General features: G+C 49.2%; 2 protein-coding genes across 2 annotated transcripts in view; one reads left to right on the forward strand and one right to left on the reverse strand.

The window, feature by feature from the left end:
* Positions 1 to 182: 182 nt before the first annotated feature.
* cand1 (cullin-associated and neddylation-dissociated 1) lies at positions 183 to 19,927 on the reverse strand. Its single transcript, XM_079735299.1, has 26 exons — positions 19,662 to 19,927; positions 18,200 to 18,275; positions 17,175 to 17,242; positions 16,937 to 17,091; positions 16,480 to 16,603; positions 14,796 to 14,883; positions 14,335 to 14,503; positions 12,120 to 12,225; positions 11,798 to 11,943; positions 11,487 to 11,638; positions 10,839 to 10,979; positions 9,981 to 10,122; positions 9,461 to 9,669; positions 7,791 to 7,959; positions 7,577 to 7,666; positions 7,077 to 7,230; positions 5,640 to 5,877; positions 5,268 to 5,456; positions 4,929 to 5,072; positions 4,685 to 4,823; positions 3,543 to 3,719; positions 3,077 to 3,172; positions 2,768 to 2,937; positions 2,355 to 2,519; positions 2,025 to 2,132; positions 183 to 1,419 (listed from the first exon to the last, which is right to left on the reverse strand). Exons 1-26 carry the CDS (start codon positions 19,727 to 19,729, stop codon positions 1,195 to 1,197), a joined length of 3,708 nt encoding a protein of 1,235 aa, XP_079591425.1. The 5' UTR covers positions 19,730 to 19,927; the 3' UTR covers positions 183 to 1,194.
* Positions 19,928 to 22,286: 2,359 nt separating this feature from the next.
* The window catches only part of grip1 (glutamate receptor interacting protein 1), a 26,735-nt gene continuing 25,117 nt past the window's right edge, over positions 22,287 to 23,904 (forward strand). Inside the window, exon 1 of the mRNA XM_079735300.1 lies at positions 22,287 to 22,471. Coding sequence (XP_079591426.1) covers positions 22,417 to 22,471 — 55 coding nt within the window. The 5' untranslated portion in view covers positions 22,287 to 22,416. The remainder of the gene's footprint in view (positions 22,472 to 23,904) is intronic.

A 23,904-nucleotide genomic window follows, 5' to 3' on the forward strand; every position in this document is an offset into this window, starting at 1 on the left:
TACAAAGCGGGGAACATAGGACCCAGGGAACATAGATACGCTCCCTTACCTAATAGTGAATTGACAAGCCACTTGTAGTGAATTGACTAGCTAACTACTAGTGAATTTACTAGCTAGTAAGAAGTGAATTGATTTATTCGAGTGTTCAGAAGCCATGAGAACAGAAACACAGAGGACATCAATCAGGCAGAAATGGACCTCTTTATTGACTTGAGATAAACAAGAACACTCCTGATCACAGCAGAGCTAACACGGCTAACCACGGCTAACCATAGCTCACACGGCTAACCACCGCTTGCTTCAGCTAACCGTAGCCAACACAGATAACCACCGCTAACACAGTTAACTCCTGCTAACCACAGCATAGAGTCAGAGCACATGGTCAGGTCTGTCTGTCCATAGTCTAGTCTGTCTGTCCACAGTCTAGTCTGTCTGTCCACAGTCAAGTCCGTCTCTTGTCTACAGGTGTGTGTGTGGGGTTTTGCATTCTGTCTCTGTGCGTGTGTCTCAGTGTGTATGTGTGTGTGTGGTCTAGTCTGTTGCTGGTCCGTCTTGGGTCCGTCTACGGTCTGTCTCCGGTCTGGTCTTTCTCTGGTCCGGTCCGTCTCTGGTCTGGTCCGTCTCTGGTGTTGTGTGTGGAGTGTTCTCTGCTATCGTTTGCTCTGGTCTTGACAGTGATGGGAGGTGAACCAACAGTCTCTTCCAGTCCGCTAGAAGCAGCTCTCGCTCGCCCCCCCGTCATCCAAGCTTTCTATTGGACGCCAGCCTGTTGAACTGAGCAAGCCCTTCTCCCATTGGCTGCCAGGTCGCAGGCAAGCCATAACCATTGGTGAGTTTGATCGCATGCCAACTGTCAGTCACTCCACAGTGGCCAATCAGGTTGAGGCACCTGCAGTACTTCTGGAATTAGAAAAAAACAACAAACCCCAAAATAAACAAGGAACATCAGCCAATCAGCCGGCATCCTGAAAGAAAATGGGAGGAGCTTCCACGCTTTGATTTCCTGTTCCTGTTTGTCCATGCAGAACTCCTCCTGCTGCAGTGCATCATGGGAAACCGGCGCAAGGAGAGTAAGAACAACAGATGGTGTCTATGTCTGTGTGTGTCCGAGTGTCTGTGAGTGTCTATGTGTGTGTGAGTGTGAGTGTGTGTCTGTGTGTGTGTGTGTGGTGCATGATGGGAGCTGTAATCTCCTTAACTAGTGTCCATGGACTCCATGTTGGCGGAGGTGGAGTCTCGCTGTATGGAGTCAAAGATGGCGGCCAGCTCCTGGTTGGAGGCGATCTGGGACTGGAACTCGGCCATGAGGGGCGACTTCTCCGCCTCCGGGATGCCCAGCAGCGCCACCACCGCCCGCATGGCCGACCGCTTCAGCTCATCCTGCTTCTCAAACTCCTGCTTCACCGAGTTGGCCTTAACCTGCACACACACATATCAACGTCTCAAAACCCTGCACACACACGTATCAACGTCTCAAAGCCCTGCACACACACGTATCAACGTCTCTAAGCCCTGCACACACACGTATCCACGTCTGAAAGCCCTGCACACACGTATCAACGTCTCAAAGCCCTGCACACACACGTATCCACGTCTCAAAGCCCTGCACACACACGTATCCACGTCTCAAAGCCCTGCACACACACGTATCAACGTCTCAAAGCCCTGCACACACACGTATCAACGTCTCAAAACCCTGCACACACACGTATCAACGTCTCAAAGCCCTGCACACACACGTATCAACGTCTCAAAGCCCTGCACACACACGTATCAACGTCTCAAAACCCTGCACACACGTAACAACATCTCAAAGCCCTGCACACACACGTATCCACGTCTCAAAGCCCTGCACACACACGTATCAACGTCTTAAAGCCCTGCACACACACGTATCCACGTCTCAAAGCCCTGCACACACACACACACACGCGTGTCAACGTCTCACCTGCAAACACATACAAGTATCACCTGCACACATATATGGTGGTGCAGGTGGCTGTGTTAGGGGGGAGTCACGGTACCTTGGTGGTGCAGGTGGCTCTGAGCGGCTCCACCAGGCGGTCGAGGCGCTGCAGGACGGCGCTGGAACACAGACAGGAGAGTCTGGCCAGCATCAGGAAGGTCAGCATCTATAGAGAGAGAGAGAGAGAGAGAGAGAGAGAGAGAGAGAGAGAGAGAGAGAGAGAGAGAGAGAGAGAGAGAGAGAGAGAGAGAGAGAGAGAGAGAGAGAGAGAGAGAGAGAGAGAGAGAGAGAGAGAGAGAGACAGTAAATAAACAGACAGAGAGAGAGAGAGAGAGAGAGTAAAGAACCAGAGAGAGACAGACAGAGACGGCGAGAGAGGTGTGCGGACCTTGATGTCGTAGTGGTCCTTCAGCCCGTCCTCCACGTGGTTGAGGAAGGTGAAGATATCGATGCGGTCCAGGCAGCTGTCCAGCAGTGTGTACATGCACTCGAACGCAGCCTTCCTCAGGTCCAGCCCGTCGTCCACTGTGTGTTTAAACGGGCCCATCTCCACCTTTGCGCGCACACACACACACACACACACACACACACACACACACACGGAGTTAGATGCTGTGCTTGGTCCTCTTAGTAGTAGCAGGCTGTGATTGGTCCTCTAAGCAGCAGGAGGCTGTGATTGGTCCTCTAAGCAGCAGGAGGCTGTGATTGGTCCTCTAAGCAGCAGGAAGCTGTGATTGGTCCTCTTAGTAGTAGGAGGCTTTGATTGGTCCTCTGAGCAGCGGGAGGTTGTGATTGGCTCACCTCTCTGATGAGCTCCTTGCGGACGCGGGTCTCGTTGTAGAGGTGGGGTAGGATGGTGTCCAGCAGCTCTCGGATCAGACTGGGCTTATTATGGGCTGCAGAGTTGAAGGTTACCAAGGCAACGCGACGCACATTCAGGTCGGGGTCCTCAAGGGTCTTCAGGAAGTCACCTGGTGGAGGGCAGCCAATAAGAGCAGGTGTGTGTTACCTATTGAGTTCTTAAGCAGTGTGTGTGTGTGTGTGTGTGTGTGTGTGTGTGTGTGTGTGTGTGTGTGTGTGTGTGTGTGTGTGTGTGTGTGTGTGTGTTACCTATAGAGTTCTTCAGCAGGGGATCTATCGGCTGTGGCTGGTCAGAGATGGTGAACTTAACCGCTGTTACTACAGAGCTTCTGGCATAGGAGGAGCCTGGAACACAGAGGTGATTGACAGTACAGATGATTGACAGTATAGGTTTGTTTGACAGTGCAGGTGTTTTACAGTAAAGGTGTTTGGTAGTACAGTGTGTTTGACAATACAGGTGTGTTTCACAGTACAGGTGTGATTGACAGTATGTGTAATTGACAGTATGCGTGATTGACACTACAGGTGATTGCCAGTATTGTGTTTGACAGTACTGTGTGTCTGACAGTACAGTGTGTTTGACAGTATTGTGTGATTAACAGTACGGTGTGTTTGATATTAGAGGTGACTGATAGTGAAGGAGATTGACAGCACAGGTGATTGACAGTACGGTGGGATTGACAGTACGGTGTGATTGGCCGTACAGGTACAGTACCTGACAGCAGGTATCCCTTGAGCCTTGGCAACAGGGTCTCGGGGTCGATGAGGGTCAGTTTGCCGAGGCACTCTGCCACCACATTGCGGGTTCCCTCCTCCTGGCACTCGCAGTGCTTCAGCAGAAGGGTCCAGACCGACTCCACGTAGGGCTTCAGCCCCGCCACCGTGGACGAACCTGAGGACACAGGGGGTTAGAGCTGGAGGAAGTGGAAGTAGTATCTCTAAGGTAGAGATAGTTACCTATGATCTCGATTACCAAAAGCGTTGGCAACGAATTTAGTCATCGATTCGATGGATTGCGCGTTTCATAAGTCACTCGTAGGCGCGGAGCTGTTTGCCGACGCCGACAGGTTTCATGTGTGCCCACAGCGAGCCTTCCGCGCTGTATAGTGTGAGCGACCACAGCTTGTATTTTGGACATGAAACATGTGTGGGAGCACTTTACAATGCATAAAGCTAAAAAATTGTGTTAGTTGCAAGTTTTTGCAAAAGCAAAATGACATGGCACGGAAGAACACTGATGATACAGCATCTGAAAAGAGAACATGTCGGAGTCATCCGTGACAAGGAAGGGGACTCGAGAGCAGGGTAAAGGTGGATGCATTAGTCCTCCGTAAAGTGCTGTACGTAGACACGGAGAGCCCTCTCCGTTGACGAAGCTCTACGTTCGGATCCAATATTTTCTAACAATCCATCGGAGATGGACAGAGACGGCAAGGGCTGTGATTGGTCCATTAACAAAATCATTTCCCGAATCATTTCCACCGGTTTGACTTAAACAACTGAAAACCTCATTTTCTGCACTTTATAAAAGAAAGGAGCCTTTTCATTTTTGTAGATATATACATAAATGTATATCATACATTGTATGTTTTTTTGTGTTATTCCAGTTATGTTTTAATATTTTTTTATCATTTAATATTACTTTTAATAGCTCAGGGACGTTGGAGCAATAACCTGTTGTTTTTACACTTCAGTCTGCACTGTGAATTTGAAGTCATGTTCAGTTTTTGAATAAAGATGCGGCAAATACAAATGTTTCTTTTTTTGATCAGATTCATCGATTAATCGAAATAATTCTCGACCGATCAAGCGATTATTAAAATAATCGTAGATTGCAGCCCTAGTAGAGCTAGTTACCTATGATCTCCTTCAGTGAGTGCAGCAGCAGATATTGCCGTTTGGGTTGGGAGGAGATCTCCTGAAGGACGAAGGGAAGATATTCTGGAAGATTCCCCACAGCGATGCTCCCCAACGCATAGGAGGCTGCAGACTTCACCTGGAGGACAGACAGGTAGGCGGGCAGATGGGCAGACAATGTTAAGATTAGTTCTCAGAAAGACGCTGGCAGACAGGCAGGCAGGCGGAGAGACAGGCCGACTACCTCTTCACTGGTGGAGGAGAAGGCGTCGAGGATGACCGTCTTGAGCTCTGGTTGGCTGCTCAGGTCCACATGGTGCCCCACCTCTCCCAATGAGAGCAGAGCGAGCAGCCGGATGGAGTCGGTGGAGCGGCTGTTCTTCACATCCTGTCGCCCAATCACAACACAGAGGAGCGATCAGAACACAGCCAGACGACCACTCAGAACACAGCCAGACGACCACTCAGAACACAGCCAGACGACTCATCAGAGCACAGCCCCGTCCACCTCCCGACAGAAGACAGTTGGTCAGACAGACAGACAGACAGATGGGGACAGACAGACAGTCAAACAGACAGGTACCTGAATGAACTGGCCCACCACGGCGGGGCCCTCGCGGGGGCAGGCCGTGGTCAGCGCCGCCACACACTTGGCGATGGAGCAGTAGGCCTGCTTGTGGCCGAGGGCGGAGCTCTGGGCGTAGACCGGCCCCGTCAGCATCCGCAGCACGTCCATGTAGCCCAGCCCCGCCGTCTCCGTGGTGACCAGGGCCTGGGGGCACACAGAGTGAGCCGAGCATCAACATGAGGGTCGACCACTAGAAATCTGTGCAAGTTAAGCAAAATGCAATCAGGGGCTTGAGCGGTTTTACATTGAGACAGACTGAGGGACACACAGAGACTGACAGATTACAGACAGAGACAGACGGAGCGACAGACAGAGCGAGAGACAGACCTTGTAGAAGTCCAGCATGGCGGCCAGAGCCCCTCCCTGCAGCAGTGGCGAGCGGACCAGGACGATGAGTTGGCTGAGGATGGCCCCGCCGCTGAGTTGGCCCAGCGCCGAGGGGTGAGTGTGGGCCAACGTGGACAAGAAGCTCAGCGCCATCTGGCTCACGTGCATGTCGCTCTCCGAGATCAGAGGCGGGAGCTCGGCCAGCACCGCGTCCACCATGGCCGGGGTCACCGCAGAGCTGGGGAAGGACACAACATACCTGTTACACCTGGTCCACACCTGGTCCACGCCTACACCTGTGACACCTGGTTCACACCTACACCTGTGACACCTGGTCCACGCCTACACCTGTGACACCTGGTCCACACCTACACCTGTTACGCCTGTTACACCTGGTTCACGCCTACACCTGTGACACTTGGTCCACACCTGGTCCACACCTACACCTGATACACCTGGTTCACAACTACACCTGATACACCTGGTCCACACCTACACCTGTGACACTTGGTCCACACCTACACCTGTTAGACCTGGTCCACACCTACACCTGTTAGACCTGGTCCACACCTACACCTGTTAGACCTGGTCCACACCTACACCTGTTAGACCTGGTCCACACCTAAACCTGTTAGACCTGGTCCACACCTACACCTGTTAGACCTGGTCCACACCTACACCTGTTAGACCTCAGTCACCCCTACACATGTTACACACTCTGTCCACACCTACTGGTCCACACCTACAGCGGTTACCCACCTGGTCCACACCTACACCTGTTACACACCTACACCTGTTTCTCACCTAGCACAAGCCTGGTCGATGCCAGGTCTAAGGTGTTGTGTGACAACCAGATAGTACCTGTAGTTAAGGTGTGACCAGCAGACAGACAGGTAGTACCTGTAGTTAAGGTGTGACCAGCAGACAGACAGGTAGTACCTGTAGTTAAGGTGTGACCAGCAGACAGACAGGTAGTACCTGTAGTTAAGGTGTGACCAGCAGACAGACAGGTAGTACCTGTAGTTAAGGTGTGGCCAGAAGACAGACAGGTAGTACCTGTAGTTAAGGTGTGACCAGCAGACAGACAGGTAGTACCTGTAGTTAAGGTGTGACCAGCAGACAGACAGGTAGTACCTGTAGTTAAGGTGTGGCCAGAAGACAGACAGGTAGTACCTCTAGTTAAGGTGTGTCCAGCAGACAGACAGGTAGTACCTATAGTTAAGGTGTGGCCAGCAGACAGTCAGGTAGTACCTCTAGTTGAGGTGTGGTCAGCAGACAGTCAGGTAGTACCTCTAGTTAAGGTGTGGCCAGCAGACAGACAGGTAGTACCTCTAGTTGAGGTGTGGTCAGCAGACAATCAGGTAGTACCTCTAGTTGAGGTGTGGTCAGCAGACAGATAGGTGGTACCTGTAGTCACGGTAGCAGACAGACAGGTACCTGTAGTTCCTCAGCAGGATGTCGAGGGCCGCCAGGGTGCAGAGCTTCAGCGCCCTCTGGTTCTTGCGGAGGAAGGAGGCGAGGATGGGGACGGCGTCGGGCAGCACGGGCCGCAGGTCGATGCTCAGCCTGGAGCCCGCGATCAGCGTCAGGGCTGGAGGACACACACACATACATCTAATGAACACAGATATGACCAGGTATGGGCTCCATGTGGGCGCAGCTAGGTGTGAGTGTGGGCATGGCCTGGTGTGTGGACGTGGCCTGGTATGAATGCGGTGTGTGGGCGTGGCCTGATGCGTGGGTGTGTTTGTGTGTGTGTGTACGGGGCCTGGTTTGGGCGTGGTGGGTGGGAGTGGCCTGGCGTTGTTGTTGCCTGGTGTGTTTGTGGCCTTGTTTGAATGTGGTGCGTGGGCGTGGCCTGGTATGGCTGTGGCCTGTGATTTGGTGTGTGGGCGTGGCCTGGTGTCAGTGTGGCCGTGGACTGGCGTTAGGCTCACCCTTCACCGTGGTGAGCCGGGTGATCTCGTTCTTCAGACGCTCCAGGAAGATGAGCAGGGTTCCAGGCAGCTCATTGGGCAGATGGTCGCCTAGACAACAGAGACAGACTCAAGACAGGAAGCTACCAAGCTTACTAGCATCTTGAAACTAGCTTGCAGTTACAAGCTGCAGCAGAAAGTTACGAACATATGTCGACTGATTCTTTCTGGTTACCTAAATTACAGATGATCTGTCCCATACAGGAAATGGCACGTTCTTTAACTTCCTGGTCGATGTCCGCAGCTTTGAGGCGTTTGATTGTACAATTAAAAACATCATCGATGTAGGGGGAGGGGTCAAAACTATCCGAGCTCCCCAATGCGCCGTCCAGAGGTCTGATGACCTAGCAGAATAAAACACAGCGATATGAGAAGAGGACAGAACATAGGACAGGATATAGTCCTTAGATAAGGATAAGGGGATGGTTAAGTGTGTGTAGGAAAGGTTTGAGGTTCATTATTTGAGAACTATTTGTTAAAAGTGGCAAAGCCACCCCTGTCAGCCTGAAGGAGTGCAATGTTCTGTGAGACCCTCTGTTGGCTTCTGACCAATCAGTGCTTCTCTCCTTGGTTGGTTTGGGATCCATGTTGATTTTCAATGGCAGGCCCAACACCTTTTAATGGTGGAAGGGGGAGGGAAGGGTTGAAGGCTGGATGGTTTCTGAATGTTTCCTTTCCTCCGCTCCCTCTGTATACCTCTCTCAGTGTCTGTTGACCTCTCAGTTTCTGTTAGGGCTCTCCGCTTAAAGTCGCTGATTCAAATCATCAGTCGGGAAACCCCGCAGTCGACTCAGAGAATCTGAGTTGTTTGCTAGACAGAATCTCGCAGAGGGAAGCGGCTGTCTTCCCTTACATTATTGCTACATTTTCTCTAGGAGCGCAGTCAGTGTGGCGACACAGCGCTGTGTATTCTTTAGGGCTCAACAAATGCAATCAGATCGTGAACACGGGGCTCATATAGTGCATTATCCACTAGCCTATACATGAGCCCCGTGTTCATTATCGGACCGCATTATGGGCAGGAGCCTAATTAAAACTCGACAGGAATAAGTTGGCTACAATTCCGATGAGTTTGATTGACAGAAAACTGTTCAGGTGAGAACGTAATGAGCGCAATGCGCAAGCATATATAAAAGGCCTATAGCCTACCAAAACAGAGTGTTAATAGAAAGAAAACTCATTTTTTAAACCTCCGAAAGACCTGCCCCGCACCACCGCCGAATAGTCGAATCTCTGGACTGAGAAGGCAGATCTGATTACACCCCGAAATTCCGAGTCGGGGACAGCCCTAGTGTCTGTAGACCTCTCAGTGTCTGTAGACCTCTCAGTGTCTGTAGGACTCTGTGTCTGTAGGACTCTGTGTCTGTAGGACTCAGTGTCTGTAGGACTCAGTGTCTGTAGGACTCAGTGTCTGTAGGACTCAGTGTCTGTAGGACTCAGTGTCTGTAGAACTCTGTGTCTGTAGAACTCTGTCTGTAGAACTGTGTCTGTAGAACTGTGTCTGTAGAACTCTGTGTCTGTAGAACTCTGTGTCTGTAGAACTCTGTGTCTGTAGAACTCTGTGTCTGTAGAACTCTGTGTCTGTAGAACTCTGTGTCTGTAGAACTCAGTGTCTGTAGAACTCAGTGTCTGTAGAACTCAGTGTCTGTAGAACTCTGTGTCTGTAGAACTCTGTGTCTGTAGAACTCTGTGTCTGTAGAACTCTGTGTCTGTAGAACTCTGTGTCTGTAGAACTCTGTGTCTGTAGAACTCTGTGTCTGTAGAACTCTGTGTCTGTAGAACTCTGTGTCTGTAGAACTCTGTGTCTGTAGAACTCAGTGTCTGTAGACCTCTCTCAGGTCTTACTTTGACCAACTGCTGCGTGACCAGCAGGGCCTCTGAGGTGATCTTGTAGAAGGGGTCTCCCACGCAGGCCACCAGGGGCGGCACCAGGGCTGAGACGTGGGGGTGGAAGGCAGTTGCCGGGTGGTTACAGAGCACCACGTAGAGACAGGCCAGAGCGTCGATCTTCAGGTTGGAGCTGCTCGACTTATCGTTCAGAGAGAAGATGATGCCTGCAAACACACACACACACGTATAATCTGGTATACCAGGTTTATATGACCTGGTATGAGGACAGGTGGTGTCTATTGCCTTGTATGAAGATAGGTGGTGTCTATTACCTGGTATGAGAACAGGTGGTGTGTATTACCTGGTATGAGGACAGGTGGTGTGTATTACCTGGTATGAGGACAGGTGGTGTGTATTACCTGGTATGAGGACAGGTGGTGTGTATTACCTGGTATGAGGACAGGTGGTGTGCATTACCTGGTATGAGGACAGGTGGTGTCTATTACCTGGTATGAGGACAGGTGGTGTGTATTACCTGGTATGAGGACAGGTATGTGTGTGGTCAGGGCTCCAGGCAGCACCGTCACCAGCTCCGTCAGCATGTTGAAACAACACTGTCTGGTCTTCACACTCTTCTCCTTCAGCTGGCGGTGGAGGGCTTTCACTATCATAGGGACCTGCAAACACAACAGATATATCAAATACACACACACACACACAGACATGTTTGTAGTCCTGAAGCTAAGTATAGAGCTAGAACAGATAGTACAGCATTGTAATAATAATAATAATAATAATAATAGCTCATTACATTCATGTAGCACTTTTTTCGGGAAACTCAAAGTGCTTACAGTGAAGGGGAGGACCTCACTAACCACAAACAATGTGTAGCACCCACTTGGGTGATGCACGACAGCCACTCGGCGCCAGATCGCTCACCACACACCAGCTTGAGGTGGAGTGCGAGGGATTAATAAATCAGCCAATTATACAGGGGGATGATTAGGGGGCCAGGTTGAATGAACCTGGTTGGGCAGTTTTAGGCAGGACACCGGGGACTCCCCTACTTTGCGATAAGTGCCCTGGGATCTTTTATGACCTCAGTGAGTCAGGACCTCGGTTTTACGTCTCCTACGAAGGACGGCACCTTCAACAGCAATGTCCCCGTCACTGCACTGGGTGATCGGGATTGATGTTTTGGCCAGAGGGAAGAGTGCCACCTACTGGCAACCACTCGACACGTCTCCCAGCAGCAACTCAGTGTTCCCAGTTTGTCTCCCATCCAGTACTAACCAAGCCCACACCTGCTTAGCTTCAGAGAATCAGCTAAGGCAGGGTCTCGATTGGTCTGGCTGCATGGTGTACATATGTGTATGATCAAAGGATGCATCACCTGGTTCTGAAGCATGGTCAGGGGGGTCTCTCCCTGCTCCATGGCATCAGGATCGTTTAGCCAGGCCTGGGCTGGCCGTGTTTGTTTCAGCAGAGACAGGAAGGCATGGAACACATCCGCCTTCACGTTCTCCTCCCTCTCCTGCAAACACATCATCCATTAGTCAGGTCTGCTCTACTCATCCATTAGTCAGGTCTGCTCTACTCATCCATTAGTCAGGGCTGCTCTATTCATCCATTAGTCAGGGCTGCTCTACTCATCCATTGGTCTGGTCTGCTCTACTCATCCATTGGTTTTGTCTGTTCCACTCATCCATTGGTCTGGTCTGGTCTGCTCTACTCATCTATTGGTCTTGTCTTTTCTACTCATCCATTAGTCAGGTCTGCTCTACTCATCCATTAGTCTTGTCTGCTCTACTCATCCATTAGTCTGGTCTGCTCTACTCATCCTATAGTCTGGTCTGCTCACTCATCCATTAGTCTGTTCTGCTCTACTCAAACATTAGTCTGGTCTGTTCTACTTATCCATTAGTCTGGTCTGCTCTACTCATCCATTAGTCAGGTCTGCTCTACTCATCGATTAGTCGGTCTGCTCTACTCATCCATTAGTCTGGTCTGCTCTACTCATCGATTAGCCTTAGTCTCTAACCTTGAAGCGGGCCACCAGCGCGGGCGACACCGAGCGGTAGAACTCAGGCAGCATCTCGTGGCGGCTCGCCACCACGGCGTCCAGACACTTGGCCGACGCTCGCCGCACCTTCCAGCTCATGTCGTCGTCGTCGCTGTACTCATCATCACTTCCTGTTCACAAACACACAACCATGACGTCATCACACTGTACACATCATCACTTCCTGTTTACACACACACACACGACGTCATCGCTGTACTCATCATCACTTCCTGTTTACAAACAAATAACCATGACGTCATCACTGTACTGTATTGACTTGTTCTAACCTTGATAATCTTCATCGTTCTGCTCTGCGTCCATGGCGTTGTCGTCCTCATCCTCGTCGTCATAGTTATAGTTGGGGTCGTAGGTCAGATAGCGCAGACACAGGGATATCACCGTGGAAACATGGGGGTACACCTCCTTAGGACACCTAGCGGAACATCACATGGAGAGTCTGAGTACCTCACCTCTGACCTGGAGGACACTGACCTCTGAACCCAGCGGCGTGCCGCAGACAACATGGTGGCTGGCCACCAATCTGCCACCCTCCCCCACCTCCCCCAAAACCCCACCGCCTGAACCCCACAGGAGCTGTTTAAACGGTACCTCCTGATGAACGATTCAAAGGCCTGGATGCAGTACTCTCGGAGCTCGTCGTCGTCCACGTTGCAGAACTTCACCACCAGAGGGATGATCTTCTCCAGGTACTCACCTGGAGACAGGAATTATACACATAAAGGTGTACTATAAATGTGTGTACATACAGGTTTGGTATAAAGGTGTGTACATACAGGTGTAGTTTAAAGGTGTATACATACAGGTGTAGTTTAAAGGTGTATACATACAGGTGTAGTTTAAAGGTGTATACATACAGGTGTAGTTTAAAGGTATATACATCAGTGTTTCCCGCAGGATTTTTTTCAGCAGCGGTGGTGTGGTCCCCGAACCCTCTAGGGGGGTCCGTGGGCATGGTCCCCCGCCCTAAATTTTTTTGTACCCTTTACATTGGAATGCATGAATCTGGTGCACTTTTAGAGGAGAATATGCACTTAAATCCTATTCAAACAGTCCTGTGTATTACTGTAGATGGGATTATTGGTGTTGTAACTTTGCCTTTTGTGTCTTCATTTACAGATTTTTATATTTTTGTATAGTAATATTTAAACAAAAAATGCCACAACGCAAATATAATTTGCACAATTTATTTACAGATTTTTGCCTAATGCTTAAACACTAAACATGGTTGCTATCCCAAAAAGAGCGACAACACGCACACACACACATAGGCCTACACACACACACAATACTAGAGGAAAAACGGCACGGAGGTTGCGGTTTATAGATACAATAAAATGATTGGGCTCAGAGGGTTTTTAACACTGGTGGTCATGTAGCGACACATTTTAGCAACTTACTTTCTCTCTCTCTCTCTCTCTGTCTGTCTCTCTCTCTCTGTCTGGCTCACTCTTTCCTTCTTTCTTCGATCTTCCGCTTCACTCGCTACTGCTAGAATCAATGTAACTTTGCAACCGTGCAGGGTAGCCTACTGCCAACAACTGCCACACTCGCTGTGTATTTTTCTTCTTTGATGTTGGTTACGTGACGATGTGACGCGTGCTGCGCAATTGACGTTACGCGCTGTACATTTTCTAAAAGGAGCTACGTAAAAAAAAAAAAATTAGGAGAAGGATTTTTATTGCAGCGGCGGAGAAAATTCAGCAGCGGCGGCGCGCCGCTGCTGTGTGAACGTGGGGGAAACACTGTACATACAGGTGTAGTATAAAGTAGGGCTGTACGGTATGGACAAAAATGTATTTCACGGTATGATTTGAGGCATAGACGGTAACGTATTATATCACGGTATGTTAATCTTCTAATTTCGATATAGTTTAGTTTATTTGTTTATAGTTTTGTGGACAGTCCCCTTTGAGAAGGAGCAGCTTTAGCCTATTTGGCTAATTTCCAGCTGTAGTCCCCAGCTGGAAATTAGCTGGGCACTACAGCTGGAAATAGCATATACATGTTTCTGAAGGGGTAAATACTGGTTAGGCAGCAAAACTGCATGAAAAAAATGCTAAATCTTTTCTGAAGTTACTTCCATCTCTGAAAAACACTAATGTTTAATAGTATGGATTTCTTTCTCCACTTGCTCGTGGACCTTGCCGTATAGTTTTGGCATCTCAATTTGGCTGAAGCGTGTGCAGACTTGTAACGCGTACCTGGGATTGAGTGTTTTGACCATCTCTTTAAAGCCCCTTCCATCGACATTTGGAAAGGGAACCATGTCCTTACACAGGTAAACAGTGAAGCGTTTGTTATCTCGTTCCACCGCTGGCTTTCTTTGTCGTAAGAACTGGCTTTGGAAAATTCTGAGATGCAGAGACAGCTTCACGCTACCAGCGTCTGTCTCGTACAGTATGGAATGAGAGCTCTTGAAGGGACTATTGCGCAAGCACGCAGGCACGCAGGCGCGCTTGCTGCGTGCCTGCGCAATAGCATACTGCCTGAGAAGGCAGTATCGCTGTAAAATCTGTCCCTGGGAAAGTAACGTTGCACCGAATTGAAAAAGGAACTTTGTTTCATTACCATATTTTCAGTAGCTGCGCTTAGCTTCACTTTTTACATGAAAAAGAAATTACATTACTGTTTTAACACGTTACTTACTTTGCAATGCGTTACACACAACACTGTCTACCGGTCACACCGGTAACGTCAAAAATCATACCGTAGCTCAAATTCACACCAGTGTACTTTCTATTCCGTTTATACCGTACACCCCAAGTATAAAGTGGTGGTGTGTCCAGACAGGTGGAGGCTGTACCTATGCGGTGGCCGGCCTGCCGGCTGATGGCAGCAGTACACTGGATGTAGGTCCTGGTGGTGGACATGTTGTCGTTCCTCCCCAGCTCCGCCAGCAGGTGTTCAATCAGGTCGATGAACACCAGGTTACAACAGGACATCACCAGGTGCCCCAGCGCCATGATGGTCCGCTGGAAACACACACAAGTTATAGAACACACAAACGTTATAGAAAACACACACACATTACAGAAACACACAGACTTTATAGACACACACACACACACCCACACACACGTTATAGGTCACATACACGTTGTAGAAACACACACACTTTATGGAAACACACACGAAAGCACACACAAACAAGTCATAGACCACACATGTTATAGAAACACACACATTACAGAGACACACACTCTGGCTAGCTCTCCTTTGTAATACACACTAAGGTCAGGTGACAGGTCAGGTGACCGGTCCTACCTTGCGGACGGCCAATCTGGGTGAGGTGAGCTGAGGCAGAAGACAGCTGAGGATGGAGGGATGGAAGTTCACCAGTAGACCTCCCTGTCTGGAAGAAAAATACCACAGTCACACCTGGAACCTACTGTAGACCACCTAGAGAAGGGCTGGGCGATATGGACCAAAACTCATATCTCGATATTTTTTGTTCGAATGGCGATATTTGATATTATAACGATATTTTGAATAAAACGGGTAAAGTGTGTAGTTTTAACTCCACGCCACAAGTATTCACCATCCACCATTCATTTAGGTTTTTTTTTTTTTTTTTTGCTCAACGAGGCACAGCTGTGCATTAACAACAGATATGTAAGGGATAATGTATAGATCATTATCGGGAAAAGAAACCCCGACAGGGCGACCAGGCCACTGACGTGCAGCGGAGTTGTCTTGCTTATTTTCGATAATGACCGGCGACGTTCTAGACATTATCCCGCTTATTACACGGCTGCTTGCCTAAACGAAAAATAACTTCATGGCGTGTCTTTTTACAATTCATTCGCAGCCAGCATTCGTAGCGTTGATCAGCAGAGAAATAGTCCGCCAAAGTTGTGACGTCGCTTAGAAAGACGCTAGGCTGACAAGTTACCGGACTACTTGCGGAGTGATACCAAAGACGTCATTAGAGGCAAAAAATCCTTTGTTTTCCTTGACAGCGGTCAATTAAACTTAGAAACGGTGAATTATCAAATATAAATTCACCGCCGGAACTTGTGAAGGGCCCATGCAAGTGAACGGAGCTTTCCACAGCATTGAGAAGACCCATGTAATAAAAAACAAAAGTGTTGCCTGTTTGAAACATACGGAACCCGCACAGGGGAGACGTTCCCTCCAGGGCCGATGCTATCGGGGGCAACACCCTTCACTTTGACTGGCAGTGGGTCTGCTTATAGGTCGGAATATGGTCGGAATGAATGGCCACCGATTCTTGACAGGCTAGGTACTTTATTCTTACACACAATCGGACTCGTTCATTACTTCACTAAACTGACACGCACGCTACCGCTCACTCTCGTCGCTCGTACACTGACTCGCTGACGTCACACACACACACACACACAGACACACACACACACACTGCCAGTGATATGCGTGCGATACTTTCTCGTGCTCACGAGAAACATTAAAAACTTCTTTTTTTTACCCCATGTCCCTTTACGGGTTCCGTACTCTCTACCACCATGTGTTTATTCAAAGTTTGTTGTGATGCGTAACGTGGTTGTGAGAACCCTGCGTACATGTAAGGGGCGGGATTGAGCAGCTGAACATGGCTTGTAGTCTCAGAGAGCAGCGGTCGGCCTTATAAAATAGCGCTTGCAAGGCAACATCAAAATAATATATAATATACTGGTATGGCGATATTGTCTCAACTACATATCTCTTTCAAAAATATACCGGTATAAATTTTACTACCGGTATATCGCCCAGCCCTAACCTAGAGACCTCCTGTAGACCACCTCTAGACCACACCACCTAGAGACCTTCTGTAGAACTGCGTATGTGGTCTGGTTCCTCCACAGGTATCCACCAGGTAGAACCAGGGCCTCCAGTATATCAACATCTGCTCCTCTGAACATCTGGTTCAGTCAGAGAGTTCACGGGCCGAGACAGCAGTGAGACAACTGTAGTTAGGTGAGACGGGTACCTGCAGAGCATGTCGGCCATGATGTCCAGAGCCTCCAGTTGTACCGAGACGTCCTCCTGCTTAGCGATCGCGCTGGTTAGCCTCCCAGTGATCTTCTTACACACGCTGGCAGCTAGTGCAGAGCCTGCACACACAGACACACAGACAAGGACACAGACAGACACACACACAAACGTTAAAGAGCCATTGAAACAAAAAAACACATATTGGATTTAAAAACATGGGTATTTGTTTTATATGATCATAAACATAGTAATCTATGCCATTTTATTGCCATCCCTGAAATAGAGGCTAGCGGCAGCAGTGTCCTCACCACTAGAAGCAGCAGTGTTCTCACCACTAGAGGCAGCAGTGTTCTCACCACTAGAGGCAGCAGTGTTCTCACCACTAGAGGCAGCAGTGTTCTCACCACTAGAGGCAGCAGTGTTCTCACCACTAGAGGCAGCATTGTTCTTACCACTAGAGGCAGGGGGCAGCTCTCCTATGACGGTCTTGAGGCCGATGGAGGAGATATCTCGGAGCTGCTCCTTGTCCGACAGCATGTTGGTGCAGAGTGTGTCCACGATAGTCTCCACCTGGTACTCCTTCACCTTGCTGACCAGAGGCCCGAGGCTGCAGGCCCAACACATCAGTCACACCTCCACTTCTCCAACACTATTCACGCTTCACTTCTGGGCAGTGTGTGTATCTCTTACCATTTGACGGCGAGGTTTTGAACTTCTCCATTTTTATCCTCCAACAGCTTGAGAATCATCTTCACCACCTGAGAACCAGGGAGTCAACCACTCAATGAAAACATCAGTCAATCAACCAACCAATCAATTAATTAACGAAACAGTACATCAACCAATGAACCGATCATTTAACCAATCAATTAACCAATCAGTCCACTAATCAGTCACATAACAGCTAGGAATATCCTGGAAAAACGAATGACCATTTAATCAACAGAAAGATGTATGAAGCTTGATCCAGTTAACATGGACCATGTTGATCCAGAGTTTACTACATGATGACTAATATCATCTGTATTATGACTTATAACATGACTAATAACATCTGGATTCATCTCCAACAGCCGTTAGTGCTGACACATCAAAAGGTCTTCGAAGCGTTCTCATCATCATTTTAACTAATTTAAACTTTTTGTTTAAAATTCACTCGAAACTCAAATGAAGGATTTGGATCTCAGCTAATGCCCACTGATAATCTGCCGTTTCCTCTTCTACATGTATACAAGACATAATGAAACGTGCCTCCGTGCCCAGGCAACCTCCCCATAGAGAGTAATGTCACAGAACCCACAGCCTTGTATGTTTAGTTTAATGCTTTCAACTTGCTTGAGCCTTTTTTTAATCTGAAAATCCTCTGTAAATACAGTGGGTATATAAAATATGTTCTTCAGGTTCACTTGTTTTCTCTGTGCTGGTCCTTTTAATAAGAAGAAGGCTGCTGGCCAGCTGAAGACCTCCTGACCACAGGACCTCCTCTACCTGTAGGTCTGCAGTGCCACCTGCTTGGCAAATGCCACACTGCAGCCAAACATTGATTGATTTGGAGATGAGGGTATGTGACCTTTTGTCTATCAATTCTTTCTTTGACGGTAGGGATTTCATTTTGACGGACAGTTATAATCCTGGCGGGCCCATCATCAACACACCCTGTTATTAAAATAACAACAACACATCCTTTTAATACAATAATAACAACATCAACACACCTTCCTCTCACTGTCATCGTCCAGCTTTATGGAATCCTTCTGAAGCTCCGTCATCAGGTCGTTAGTGGCCATGAACCTAGAGAGACAGACAGAGAAACAGACAGGATGTTAGTGGCCATGAACCCAGAGAGACAGACAGAGAGACAGACAGGTCATTAGTGGCCATGAACCTAGAGAGACAGACAGATAGACTGACAGGGCATTAGTGGCCATGAACATGGAGACAGACAGGTCGTTAGTGGCCATGAACCTAGAGAGACAGACAGGTAGACTGACAGGGCATTAGTGGCCATGAACCTGGAGACAGACAGGTAGACAGACAGGTTGTTAGTGGCCATGAACCTAGAGAGACAGACAGGTCGTTAGTGGCCATGAACCTAGAGGGACGGACAGCCAGACAGGTCGTTAGTGGCCATGAACCTAGAGGGACAGACAGACAGACAGGTAGTTAGTGGCCATGAACCTAGAAAGACAGACAGAGAGAGAGACAGTCAGGTAGAAAGAAAGGTAGACAAACAGGTTGTTAGTGGCCATGATCCTAGAGAGACAGACAGGTAGACAGACAGGTCTTTAATGAGCAGGTAGGGGTTAGACAGTACAGAGACAGGTCATTAAGGAGCAGCTAGGGGTTAGAGAAAACAGAGACAGGTCAATAAGGAGATGGTAGGGGTTGACAGTACAGAGACCATTCCTTAAGGAGCAGGTAGGGCTAGGCAGTACAGAGACAGGTCCTTAAGGAGCAGGTAGGGCTAGACAGTACAGAGACATGTCCTTAAGGAGCAGGTAGGAGTTAAACAAACCAGACAGGTCAATAAGGAGCAGGTAGGGGTTAGACAGTACAGAGACAGTTTCTTAAGGAGCAGGTAGGGGCTAGCTAGACAGTACAGAGACCGATCATTAATGAGCAGGTAGGGTTTTGGACATCTTGCTCTGCGATGGACATTGAGGATCGAACCCAGAACCTTTGGGATGGGAGTCAAAACACTAACCACCAATCCAGATGGGTGTGGGGATTGATGTAACTTGTGAGAGCCTTCCGATCGTCAGGGCTGTACTGATACTATATACTATATACAATATTATACTATACTCTATAGAAAGCTCATGATGTCACTGCTAAGCTAACGGCTACATGTTGTCAACATTAGCTTGCAGCATGACGGGTTAAATGCTAGTCAACACTAGCCGTCATAACAGTCTCCTATCCCCGCCGTCTGTCCATCGCCTTTAGCTGACAGACTGACAGACAGACACAGACAAACACACTGACACACGCTGCTCGTGTTTGTTATCATGTTGGCTCACTGCCGTTAACAGGTGGTTAGCTCCCTGTTAGCTCCCTGTTAGCCTTCACACAGCGAGGCCTGCTGCTAGCGGGCTGCTAACCAACCCCGGGGTGTCAGTGGTCCGCTCGGACCGTCCTCGCCAGGGTCCCGGAGCCGGGTCCCAGGGCCTTTAGTACCTGAAGTCCTTGTCACTGGACGTCATCTTCTCCAGGAGGTTGGAGATGTGGTACGAGGCGCTCGCCATGCTAGCCGCTAGCCGTTAGCCGTTAGCCGGGTGCTAATCAGAGTGAGTGTGCGCGTGAGCCGCGGGTCGAGTGCTCTGCACGAGAGGAGCTTCTATCACCGATCCGTCGGGTTCAGTCCGGGTTCAGTCCGGGTTCACTGATGATAGTCGGGACGAGTTGCGTTGTGGGTTCGCATCCCGCAGTCTGGGTGTGTTGGTTTGAATGAGGTCTGCAGAGGGGCGGGGCAACGGGGGTCAAAGTTCATCTCGTTCTGTTGCAGAAATTAAGAATCATTTTTTAAATGAATGTCAGACACACTCGTTAGACTACAGGTGATGTGTTGAATGATCATAATGTAGCCTTAGATCCCAGGCCACTAGGTTGAATGATCATAATGTTGAGATTATTAGACCCCAGCCAACTGGTTTAAATGATCATAATGTTGAGAGCATTAGACCCCAGGCCACTGGTTGGATGATCATAATGTTCATTAGACCCCAGGCCACTGGGTTGAATGATCATAATGTTCATTCGAACCCACTGTGTTGAATGATCATACTGTTCATTAGACCCCAGGCCACTGGGTTGAATGATCATAATGTTGACAGCCCTAGTCCCCACTGTGTTGAATGATCATAATGTTGAGAGCATTAGACCCCACTGTGTTGAATAATAAGAGGGTACTCCAATACATGTCTTATTTCAAGACGGATTCACTGCGTGTTTTACATTCAACATGCGTTTCATTAAACACAGGGCCATATTGAAAAGCGTTTACCATGAATATGATTTCAAGATATTTCTGCATGGATGCAGCAACAGTATTTAGGTTTCTGACGCTTCGTTTGGTCCAGCAAAGAGACGCAGAGTTCAAGACGCCATCTAGTGGTCAACTCAACGCTAGCACGCGGTTCAATTCAATTTTATTTGTGTATGCCTAAGATCCCATCCAACCCATCACAGGTCCGACTCAAAGGGCTGAGCAGGCCAAATACCCCCCCCCCCCCCAGACGACAGACAGACAGACAGATAGACACACAGACAGAGTAAGAGATAGACGGACAGACAGAGTGACAGAAAGGCAGACAGAGAGAGAGAGAGAGAGAGAGAGAGAGAGGGAGAGAGAGAGAGAGAGAGAGAGAGAGAGAGGCAGGCAGACAGACAGGCAGACAGACAGAGAAAGAAAGCGTGAGAGATAGAGAGACAGACAGACAGCCAGAAATGCAGGCAGGGAGGCAGACAGAAAGACAGACATGCAGGCAGGCAGGGAGGAAGACAGACCGACAAACTCATCCTAGTGTGTGTGTGCAGTGAGTCATGTGTGGTTCAGTAGTGGTTCAAGTCCCTCAGGCTCTCTCCCCATCTTTATCTCCCTCTCTCCCTTTCTCCCCCGTCTCCCTTTGTTAATCTCCAGCTCTCCCTCTCTTCATGTCCCTCCCCCCCTCTCTCTCTCCCTCTCTTAAGGCACAAGCTCTTTCTACACATAACACCCACATTCCCTAAGTGACGGATTGAATGTGTGTGTGAGTGTGTGTGTGTGTGCGCGTGCATGTGTGTGTGTGGGTGGCCTCATTCTAAAGATGTCAAAAGCATCACTATGCGTTGCTCTGACACTGAGACAGAAATTATTTTGACTTAACTGATCAGCGCTTAAGCATTTTATGCAAAATCATTCATAAAGAAAACTACTTCTACAGTTTGACCTCCAAGTCCTCCAGGGGCCGAGAGGTGCTGCTTTTGGGGTTCAGACATGAGTCCACTCCATGTTCCTCAGTTATAACAAGGTAGGCCTGCCTGGGTCATAGCCAACAGGAACCTCAGACTCCTTGCTGTCTGCACAAAACAAGGTGAGCTGACAGCACACGGCCACACCGCTAGAGTCACACGTAAAACGCTGCATGTTGGGGCCAGGCTGTAGTGACTGGATGAATGAGTCAACAGTATTACCTTCTGTCAACAGTATTAGAGTTACCTTCATGGACCAGCAAGCATTTGGTTGGCCATTTAACCCCGGATAGCCTAATTCCTCTGATAAGTTTGATTTGATGACCTTGAGGAGGTACAGTTTGATGTGTCAGATCATTCGGTCCCGAGCGGCCAGGAGCCACAGCGCGTGTCTACAGAGGGGCGTGGCTCTGACGCCTCACAACCTAACCGTCTCTCGTTCTCCCGGTACGACTCAATGAACACATGAGGAGAACGTGTGAGATATGATTCAGGACCGGGGACCTTTAAGACTCAGAGCCCCCCCCCCCCCTCTCCTGAATGAATGAAGACGCTCCCTCCGCGTGCACATCCCGCCGGTGCCGGTGCGCTTGCCTCTTCCTCCACAGCGCGAGCCGTTAACCGACCGCCTACCGTCCGGTGACGAAGAGACGCCGGAGCGCGAGCCGTTAACCGCCTCAGCACAAGCCGTTAACCGCCTACCGTCCAGTGAGGAGAGAAGCCTCAGCACGCGCGGCCCGGCGTTACCTTCACGTTCTTCACGTTCCACCTCGCGCCCCTCTCCGTCTCCTCGCGACATCACCGCGAGGCGCGAGGGGTCGAGTTACAACGAGAGAGAAAGGGGGAGAGAGAGAGAGGGAGCGAGCGACGCGGACGTGGAGGAAGCCAGTGTAGCAGCCTGCTAAGCTAACGAGCAATGTTGCTGGATGTGGAATTGTTTTAGCGGGCCACCGTGGACTCCTTAGCCGCCCTGAGGTGCATCATGCCCGGCTGGAAGAAAAACATCCCGGCCTGTCTGCAGCCGGACCAGGAGGGAGGTAGGCTGTGTGTGTGTGTGTGTGTGTGTGTGTGTGTGTGTGTGTGTGTGTGTGTGCGTGTGTGTGTGTCTGTTTGTTACTGTGTGTGTCTGTGTGTGCGCGCGTACACGGGAGCGCGTACTCCCGTGTACGCGGAGAGCGGGACTCGGGGTAACGTCAGCGGCCCGGAAACCATGTCGGAGAACGGGGGTGGTCAGCAGGGGAAACATGTCGGAGACCGGGGGCCTGTCTGTTGGAGACCGGGGGTCGGTCCGTTGGAGACCGGGGGCCTGTCCGATGGAGACTGGTGGCCGGTCCGGTGGACACCGGGGGCGGGGCCGTTGGAGACCGGGGGCCGGGCAGGTGTGACCGGGGGCCGGGCCGGTGGAGACCGGGGTAGTGCCGGCTGAGACCGGGGACCGGTCCGGTGGTCCTCTGCAACATGTCGGGGGTAACGGGAGAGGATCTGAGCGTCCGTCCCGTCAGATGGGACCCTGTGAGCCGCACGGTTGACCGGACCTACCGGCTCATCTAACATCACCATAGTAATCAATAATAACGCTCTCAGCATGTAGAGCGACGGGGAGAGGGGGGACGGGGGGTGGGGGGAGTGGTCGGAGAGGTGTGACGTCACCGGAAGTGAGATCTGTGGATGCATGTGATGGTCGGGCTATTGAGGTGACTAGCTGCTACAACTAACCAACTGAACTCTAACTAATACACCCCCACACACACACACACACACACACACACACACACACACAGTGGCCAGGTGTCTGTGTTTTTGTGTTTCTGAAGACAAGTGACCATTGAGGCTGTCGTCATAGTTACATGTTACCATAGTTACATGTTGTTAACATGTAACTATGGTAACATAGTTACATTCATATGTTAACAACATAGTAACATGTTGTTAACATATGAATCACCCATAGTAATATGTTGTTACCATAATAACATGTTATTCACATATAATCCACCCATAGTAACATTTTGTTACCATAGTAAAATATTAAACACCAATAGTAACATGTTGTTAACATGTCAAACACCCATAGTAACATGTTTTTACTAGGGATTGACCGATATGGATGTTTTTGGGTCGATACCGATACCGATCAGCCTTAGCCGATGACCGATACGCCGATACCGATTTTCTTGAGACGATATTTGGAGCCGATACTGCTTTTGCTCCCTCAATTTACATCATAAAAATTACACAATGATGATAACAAATGTTGAAAGTCTCAATTTAAAAAAGGACGATTTATTGAACTGTCTGTATGCCAGAAAAAATATATATATATCGGTCGATCACTAGTTTTTACCATAGTAAGATGTTGACATATTAAACACCCCTAGTAACATGTTGTTACCATAGTAACATGTTGTTAACATAGTATCATGATGCTACCATAGTAACATATTAACCACCGATAGTTACATGTGGTTAA

The sequence above is a fragment of the Pollachius pollachius genome (genome assembly GCF_949987615.1).
Source record: "Pollachius pollachius genome assembly, chromosome: 4".
NCBI lineage: Eukaryota > Metazoa > Chordata > Actinopteri > Gadiformes > Gadidae > Pollachius > Pollachius pollachius.

Coding starts and splice junctions, on each gene's coding strand:
- cand1 (XM_079735299.1), bottom strand. CDS start 19,729: ATGGCGAGCGCCTCGTACCACATCTCCAACCTCCTGGAGAAGATGACG. Junction 17,092..17,174: donor CAAAACCTCGCCGTCAAATG/GTAAGAGATACA, acceptor TTGGGCCTGCAG/CCTCGGGCCTCTGGTCAGCA. Junction 2,133..2,354: donor AGGACCACTACGACATCAAG/GTCCGCACACCT, acceptor CTCTCTCTATAG/ATGCTGACCTTCCTGATGCT.